Source organism: Pogona vitticeps, chromosome 5 (assembly GCF_051106095.1).
Source record: "Pogona vitticeps strain Pit_001003342236 chromosome 5, PviZW2.1, whole genome shotgun sequence".
Taxonomy (NCBI): Eukaryota; Metazoa; Chordata; class Lepidosauria; order Squamata; family Agamidae; genus Pogona; species Pogona vitticeps.
Window position 1 is genome coordinate 190,678,931 of NC_135787.1, and position 9,270 is coordinate 190,688,200.

General features: G+C 46.2%; 1 protein-coding gene across 1 annotated transcript; it reads right to left on the reverse strand.

The window, feature by feature from the left end:
• Positions 1-3,613: 3,613 nt before the first annotated feature.
• LOC110088003 (endonuclease domain-containing 1 protein-like) lies at positions 3,614-8,684 on the reverse strand. Its single transcript, XM_020810032.3, has 2 exons — positions 8,320-8,684; positions 3,614-4,633 (listed from the first exon to the last, which is right to left on the reverse strand). Exons 1-2 carry the CDS (start codon positions 8,599-8,601, stop codon positions 4,109-4,111), a joined length of 807 nt encoding a protein of 268 aa, XP_020665691.3. The 5' UTR covers positions 8,602-8,684; the 3' UTR covers positions 3,614-4,108.
• Positions 8,685-9,270: the final 586 nt, after the last annotated feature.

A 9,270-nucleotide genomic window follows, 5' to 3' on the forward strand; every position in this document is an offset into this window, starting at 1 on the left:
AAATAAAGCTCGTGAGAACTAAAGCAGAAAGCAACAGAAACATGCTTTGCAGCAGAGCTGAACTGCAGCTGCGTGTTCAAACTCCTGGATCTGCAGGCCCAGTTCTTTGTGTTACTTCCTATCAAGTTGTTTCCAACTTATAATGGGTCTGATTGGGTTTTCAAGGTATACGAGATATTTGAAGACTGGTTTGCCATTGTCGTGCCCGCTTAAGAATTTCTGTGACCCAGCTTAAGATTACGCAGGATTCGAACCCAGATCTCTTAAGTCCTAGTCTGACACTCTACCCACTACACCAGTGGTCCCCAACCTTTTCCCAACTGCGGACTGGTTTGGGGGGGGCATGGCACGCTTGTGGGGGTGTGGCGTGCCCACAGGGGGGTGGAGCGTGCCGGCATACATGCCTGTGGCAGTGTGCACAGGGGGGTGCTTACATGCATGCACACTCACAGGGGGTGGAGCGCACTTGCACGTATGCAGGGAGTGCATGGCGGTGCTTGCAGGGGGAGCTCATGTGCATAGCAAGTTCAGGGGCGGAGTTCGCTCACACACATAGGCGCTCACCAGGGGGGCAGGAGATCTGTGTCCGTGGCCCGGTCCAGCCTAGGTCACGGACCGGGGGTTGGGGACCCCTACACAACAATGTCTCCAGGTAGGATTAGGAAAACCCATTGTGTGAAATTCTGGAGATCTGTTAACAGTGAGCTAACAGTGAGGTAGATGAATCAAAGATAATGCACGCTCCTATTTAGTGAGCAACTGGGCTATAAGCAAAATTAATAATGTTTCATTGGAAAGTAAAGGGAGAAATGGCTCACCGTTTTCAGCAGGGCTTCTTTCAGCTTCCTAGGTGTTAAGGCGATGCAAGGCAATAACAACAGGTCGCTTTATACTGTCCTAGACTGAAAGGTGTTGCCCAGTCAACAAGGGGCTTCCTTCACGGGGTGATACCATTCCACAGAAATGTTTTCAAAGATTAATGGGATTTCTCAGCCTGTCAATGCAAATGAGAAGGGAGAAACCTGGCCAAAATTCTTTTGAATAAATGACACCTCCGTAAAGTGTTGTTTGCATAAGTTTGTTGTAACACACACACCCTGAGAATGTGCTGAGTTATAAAAAGGTCAAAACAACAAGGAAACATAAAGATGGTGTGACAGGCAGGTAGATATTGCTGGTAATTAGAGTCCCTGCTCTGATGAAGGGGCACCCGACTTGCATTCAGCTTGCCTGCCATCAGTCTTATTGTGCGCAAGTTGGGTGAACCCTGGGATCGAAGAGGGAAGTCTTTAATTACCAGCAGTTTGCTGCTTCTGGTCAGTCCTATGATAGGGGAAGATTGCTGCTAATGAAAAATTCCCACTTGCGTGTAATTAGAGTGATTGGTTGAGTGGTCTTCAAGCTTGGACCTCCGAGCAGGTCCTCTAGAACGGCTGGCAATAACTCCTGCCAATGACATCATCCGTCAGAACCTTGCCTTTTACACAGGTTCTTGCCTGTCCATGTGGCTCTCGGAGACGGTGCTGTGACGGAGTAACAGGGACTTTGACTAAAGACGGTGGGATTTTGGAGAGTGCTACATTTTGCTTCAGGAAGTACGCAAATCCGCTTGTTGGGGTTTGCCGTGAGAAGGTTGCAAACCTTCCCACTCAAGTATGTATATGACCTCCAGCGAATTCCCTTACATGGTGTGTTGAGACCCCTTCAAAAGGCAGTCACCAAGCCCAAGCGATCTGCCCACCCTAAGCTCCTGCTTGTTCCGTCTGTGGCTGTCTTTACCGGTCGTTTGCTTAGAACCGAAGGGAGGAGAACACGACAGCCCTGTCTTAAGCAGGGTTACTTAGAAGGGGGTACAGCTGTGTAAAGCAGGCTGCTTAGCGAATAAGGGGAAAACCTTCAGACTTTTCTTCTCTAAGGCACTACCATCAGCCAAGGTTGAGATGGGTCAACAAGGAAAGGCTCCAAGACACTAAATGGGTTTGGACCTGATTTAGATCAGGCCAGAAGTAAACCAATCCCCTATTCCCGTCTCCTTTGGAAAGAAAAAAAACGACCTGACCAGAATTGGGGGAAACCTGATAGAGAAAGGAGCCCCACAATTTCATGTTCCTAGTTGCTTCAGTGATGCTAAAAATATTTTTTTTATAGGTGCGATAAATAAAAGCCTATCAAGAGTGATACTTACTCGGTGGCCGGAGGACTCCTTGGCATGTTCTGGGGCATAGGAAAGATCTCTTTCTCGGCCATGTTGGCAGTGAAGTATATTCCGGCCACACTGGTCACCTGTTCCCAGGAAACTCGTACAGAGCTTGCTTCTGGCCATGTTCATAAGAACATCTCTTTTGCTATTGTTCAATCTCCTTTGGAAAGGAAAATCAACCTGACCAGATCTGGGGGAAACCTGACTGAGACTTAATCCCTAAGATTTCCGGCTTCTGGTTTCTGTCTTCTAGGGTATTAGCTATTCTGCCCAATTTGGTATCATCTGCAGATTTGACAAGCATTCCCTCCACTCCCTCATCCAAGTCATTAATAAAAATATTGAAGAGCACTGGGCCCACGACTAAGCCTTGGGGTGCCCCACTGGTGACCTCCTCCCAGTTTGAGAAGGACCTCTTAATCATCATCCTCTGAACATGATTCAGAGCCCATTGTTTGTCTACCTGACACTTGATCTATCCAGCCCACACCTAGTTAGCTTGCTAATCAGGAGATCGTGGGTCACTTTGTCAAAAGCTTTGCTGAAGTCAAGATATACTACATCTGCAGCATTCCCTCTGTCTATCCAGGAGGTGACCTGATCAAAAAACGAGATCAAATTAGTTGGGCAGGATTTGTTCTTGACAAATCCGTGTTGGCCTCTTTTCAGGGTTTTCTAGGTAGAGGGTACTTAGAAGTGGTTTGCCACCCCCTTCTTTTGGGGAGCCCTGGAACGGTGCAGCTTGCCCAAGGCCACACAGGCTGGTTCTTTGGAGATACACAGTGGGGAATTGAAGTCCTGACCTCTGGCTCTGCAGCCAGAGACCCAACATTTGTAGATGAATAATATAAAAATGTGCCGACACAAACATACTGATTTATGTTCCCATTTTTTTGGGTTTTCCAGGTAGAGAATATTCAAAAGTGCTTTACCCTTCCCTTCCTCCAGGGGGCACCCTGGGACTGTGAAGCTGGCCCAAGGCTACACAGGCTGGCTCTTCTCCCAGAAGGGCGCCGTGGGGAATCAAGCTGCCAACCTCTGGTTTCACAGCCAGAGACCTAAATCTCCGTGTCATCCAGCCAAAACTAACAAGAATTGTCTATGTGTGATTTTGTACTGATTCCTAACATTCTTAATAATAATAAAAAATGAATTCAAAATTTGACTTGGTTAAACAGAAATAAAAATGAGAAGTTTTTAATTTTATAGGCTCTTAGACGTTGTCGAATATTTTAGTTTTGATAGTACTGTAATCTAAAAGGAAAGCCTTGTTTATGTTCTAGGTTTCTTACCGAGCTCTGAAGAAGATATTCAATTTGACAGACCGAGACAAAATCCAGTAACATTTGTAAACGTCTTACAACATTGCTTCATTATTAAGAATTAGCTACTCCTTCATGAATCTGATCTCACTCTTAATTTCCACAAGAATGCCACCGAAATTAAAATACATACAAAAGACGATGAAATATTTCAGTCCAGGTAAAGTTAAGCCTAAATTATACAGTTGAGAAAACCATTCTGAAGTATATTAACTTTTCCACAAATCTAAATATTCAGCTTGTCTGCATTGTATATGCTATACAGTAAGACCCCCGGTATCCACGGTAGATCAGTTCCAAACCATCTGTGGATACTGAAAAACATGGATTCTAACAAACTATTTTAAGAGTGAACTCTATACATAGCATGGTCTCTGCCTCCCTCTAATGGCCACTTCTGGTAACTTCACCTTTAGAACAATATATTTCTAGGATTTTTTTCTTTTAACATTTTTAGTCTTTTCAGACCGTGGATAAGTGAATCAGTGGATATCAATGCCACAGATAAGGGGATCCTACTGTACAATCAGAATGAATGGCTATTGTCCATTGTCACTTTCAGTTATTCTTTTGTGCAGCCCTGTCCCTATTTACAAGCGTTATTGAAAAGATCCACATTCCCCATCCCATAAAGTTCGGTGAGCTCTTTCTTCAGTTTCTCCAGGCTCTCTTCTTTCACGTGGTTCTCGTCGTTCTTTGCGATGGCAGCCCACGAAGTTCGGCGACCCTTCTCGTGCACGCAGCAGGCCGCGGACCAGATATGGCTGGGCTTATTCACCCTGCCGTCCGAGATGTACTCATCCCCGGGCACCACTCCAGTAATGACATACAGGTCCTTGCAAACGTGTGCTTCTTTCTTGATCCGGTTCTCGTAGTTGGCCCACGCTTCTTGATTCAGCTTGCTAAACTGCGGCACGACGTTGGTCAAGGTGAACGTTGCAGCTCTGCTGTCTTCGTCAGGTTGATGGCAGACTGGATTCAGGTGTCCCTTTCCAATGTTCAGTGCATGCCTGTAATCTTCTAACACGGCCTGGTTCTTTTCTATTTCAGCAGCAGCCATGTTGGTGTCCCACTCATCCGCCATGCTCTTTCCTAAATTGGGGTCTACAAGCTGATGAGCAGAAAAGTAAACATGGTTAGGAGCCATCCCTTTGAAACCACCAGAAAATGCTTGGAAGCTGTGAAGCTGTCTTCCCTTTCCCTGTTGGCCTTCACTGCTGTCAGAGCTATGTCTAGCCTTTTATGGATGGAAAGCCTTTTATGCAGATAAATTGTACAGCAGGACCACCGTATCCACGGGGGATCGATTCCAAGTCCCTCCCCACGGATTCTAAACATGCCACGATCTCTGGCTCCCTTTCGTGGCCAGTTCTGAGAACTTCATATTTAGAAATATTTATTCCTAGAATGTTTCTTTTAATATTTTTAATATTTTCAGCTCATGGATAAAGGAATGAGCAGATATGATCCCATGAATATGGGAGTCCTGCTCTACTACAGTTTACCATGTTCAAATGTCTGTGCATATGTGCCTGCGTGTCCTTTGAATCTTGTATTTTTACATTTATTTTTTAAATAATGTTCATAAACATTTATACAGTGGTGCCCCGCTTGACGATTACCCCGCTCCACGACGAATCCGCTTTATGATGAATTTTTTGCAATCGCAAAACGATGTTTAAATGGGGAAAATCCGCTTGACAACAACCGGTTCCCTGCTTTGGGAACCAATTTTTCGCTTCATGACAATCAAAAACAGATGATTGACGGGTTTTCAAAATGGCTGCCGCTGTGCAAAATAGCTCCCCTCTGTGTTCAGGACAGATTCTTCACTTTAAAGGCATCGGAAGATGGCCGCCCTATGGAGGATCTTCGCTGCACCATGAGGTATTTCGCCCATTGGAATGCATTGACCGGTTTTCAGTGCATTTCAATGTTTTTTTTTAACTTTCGCTTGATGACAATTTCGCTTAACAACGATTTGACCAGAACGGATTATTGTCGTCAAGAGAGGCACCAATGTATTCCATATGGCAGCACTGAATGTTACAGTAAGTCAGTTTAATACCAGATGACTTATGGCTGGGCCTTACTAGAGAGGAACTAATCCACACAGCAAGAGGTAGGTAGAGATTGGCCAAAAAAGTAGCTGAGCTCAGCAATGGAGATGACACCCTTAGAGAACGCCATTTGTTTGAGATTTGTCTCCCTGTCGGGAGCCTCAGGAAAGCATAATTTTTCTCAGCTCACAGCTGGCACGCCTACTGTGTCACATCTATTCTAGGGTGACCACGTTTGCAGTCTCCCACTCGCTGAGATGGCACAGCTCATCTGAAATCTCAGATAAGGGGGTGGGATCTTGTGATGTCATAGAAGCATGGCAGGCAAGAGTTTCTTTACAGGCTTCATGCTACTTGTGCCCAGAACTTGTACAATAAGAAGGCTCACAACAACACCGGTGCACAACTCCTTGCCTTATTCCCAGTGGCACACTGGAGGGAATGGGGAAATGAGCCAGTGATGCATGCTTTTGGGCCTGTCTGCCATTTGGAACAATACACACATACACACTTCATGCCAAGACAGAAGGCCCTGATGCCAGCTGACATGGCTTGAGATGAGTGCCCGAGCTTTAAAGCCAGCTCTCTCTCTCTCACACACACACACACAATCCAAGCCCATTCCTCCTCCATGATCTCTCACGCTGAGATTTGTTTCCCTATCTGGAGAACTGGAGAAGTACACCCCTGAGAATCCAGCTATGAGGCCCGGCAATCCTCATCTGAGTGATGCCACAATGGAACCAGCTATCTCAGGAGACAGTAAATGCTTCACTGGGGGTATTCAAGAGAAAATCGGAAAAACATGCATTGATTTGGATTTCAGCATTGAGCATGGGGGGTGGACTTGGTGGCCTTATAAAATCCATGATTCTATGATTTCCAGGTAGACATATTCTGGTTTTTCTATAATTGTATGAAGACTTGCCAGCAGGCCTCTAAGTTAAGTGTAGAAAGTAAGAGCTGGACTATAAAGAAGACTGACTGCCAAAGAATTGATGCTTTTGAATTGTGGTGCAGGAAGAGGCTCTTGAGAGACCCCTGGACTGCAAAGAAAACAAACCTATCCATTCTGAAGGAAATCAACCCTGAGGGCTCCCTGGAAGGACAGATCCTGAAGCTCAGGCTCCAATCCTTTGGCCATCTCATGAGAAGAGAAGACTCCCTGGAAAAGCACCTGATGTTAGGAAAGTGTGAGGGCAAGAGGAGAAGGGGATGACAGAGGATGAGATGGCTGGACAGGGTCATCAAAGCGACCAACGTGAATTTGGTACCAAACTCTGGGAGGCAGTGGACGACAGGAGGGCCTGGCGTGCTCTGGTCCATGGGGTGACGAAGAGTCGGACATGACTTAATGACTAAACAACAACAAGGAAGTGAAGAGCAACTATGAAGGAAGTGGGAAAGAGCAAGAACAGGTCACTGGAGGCCAAGTCTAATGTCATCCATACTGTGTTGCTATGCAGACATGTGAAAGCTGGGGAATGAAAAAAAAAGCTGACAAGGGAAGAGGAAGGTGGTGCTGGAGGAGATCATGAACTGTGAGAAAAGCAGGTGAGTGGGTCCTGAACGAAACCAAGCCTGAACTCGCTCTACAAGCAAAACAAACGTTCAGTTGATGCCATTGTGCTGTGGAAAAACTCACTGAAGGAAAAAAAATAGAAACCCATGAGGGATTAGAAAAGTTAAGGGCAGAAGTGGAAAACTGAACAGGAGACGGATTGACAACAGAAGGGAGGACACCACTTTTCATCTCCGTTTTTGAGACAGTGGAGTGCTTTGGGTTCAAATCTTCCACCGGCACCAGCAGGAGATTTTGAGTCAGTGGGGCTTACCTATGGCAGTGCATTCTCTCCCATACCTGGATAGAAGAGTGGTAGGGACAGCAGGAGACACAAAGGTGGGGGGGTATGGTTGCATCTCACCTTCTTGTCAATTGCCTAAGGGGCAATGCCCCGCTCCATCCCTGAGTAGCCCCACGCCCCTCCTCTCTTGCTCTACAGTTCCAAAATTTGCTCCCTGCAGAGGCCTGACAAAGCAACCCTTTGGGAATTTGTAGGAAAACAGCCGGAGATGCTTTACTCTGGATCCTTATTTGTTAACTAGCTTCATGGCAAACAGACAGTGAGATGGGGTTGGAAAAGAAAGGTAGTGGGCGACACGTATTAAGGCCCAAAATCAGTTTTCTTAAAACAGAGCAGCAGGTCTGGGTTGATTTTAAGAAGGTAGGCAGAATCTGAACTTGTGCGTCACCTTAGAGAAAATCTTGCCAGACAACCCTTTCAGTTCCTTTCCAAGTCTACAATTCTGCGGCCAGAATCCTGTTGGCTTAATACACGGGAGTAAGTGCGATGGCGTAAATGGCTGTAGTGAATTGCCATTAAAGTAGGAACCCCTTTTTCTGTGGGGGGATCAGTGGATAAGGGAATCAGCGGATAATGATTCTGCGGATAAGAAGGTCCTATACTTAAGTGGCCTTTAATATCCCTCATGGTATGCCAGTTATTTGAGTTGGTACTCACCAAGAAATGCCAGGCGGAACCCATTAACTAAGAGAAGTTTGCTCCTGCAGTTCAGGCCACTGCATTTATCCCAGCATAACAAAATAACAGGATTCTGTCATCTCTACTTAAAAAAAAATTGGTCTAAAAGGCCAGGCACAGAATGGGAAGACCCAGTGCAAGGCAGACGGACGGTCCACGTGCTTTTGGAGCGGACAGGTGAGATGTCCTCTTACCTGGGGTTCTATCATCCAGCCTTCATACCTCTGACCCTTTCCCTGTTTGCACTTATAAGCAGAATAGATCGGGATGCGCTTCTCTCTGTCGTACAAGGTGGCAAAACGGTAGGCGTTCTTGTAAAACTGGCAGATCCTGGTCGCATTGGGTGGGGCAAGAGATGCCTCCGGGGGCATCTTGTCCAAGAAAAACTCAAGGCAATTTGTAAAATCAGGCCCCACCTCGCCCTTTGCAGGCACGAGACAACAGGCGGCCGCACAGAGCAGAAAGAGCAATAACATCGTCCAGCTGTTCACCACGGTGGAGGGATAAATCTGAAAGACAGATAAAGTATACAGTTAATCCTGACATGCGGTAAGCAAAGTCTGTGAGGACGCTATCGAACGTGTCGGGAAAGGGAAACTCCCAAGCAAGTACCTACTTTGCTTTAGCAAACGGAAGAAGTTAGATACAAAACCTGGAAAGAAAATAAGATGCATGATGCACCATCTTCATGACCTTCTTTTGCTATTTCAGTCGTTCCGTGGCAGTGTGACAGAATTTAAAAGCCGTTTTCATGTTGGATGAAAGAACTGTCACCCGGGATGGCAAAGTTCTCCGTTCCTATACCATTCCCCCCCCCCCATGACACCAGAGCCTGAATTTAGATTTTGAAGCGAGGAAGCTATTTGTGGGATGCAGCCACAGAATCATAGAAATCGTCGTAGGGTTGGAAGGGACCTTGGAGGTCTTCTAGTCCAACCCCTTGCCCAAGACATGAGACCTCAAACCATCTCAGACCTCATACCGTCCCGGGCAGATGGCTGTCCAATCTCTTCCTGAAAACCTTCAGCGATGGGGCACCCACCACATCGGGAGGCAAGCTGTTCCACCGTTTAGTGGTTCTCACCATCAGGAAATTCTTATTTCCAGGTTGGATCTCCCTCTGATGAGTTCCCACCCTTGGGTTC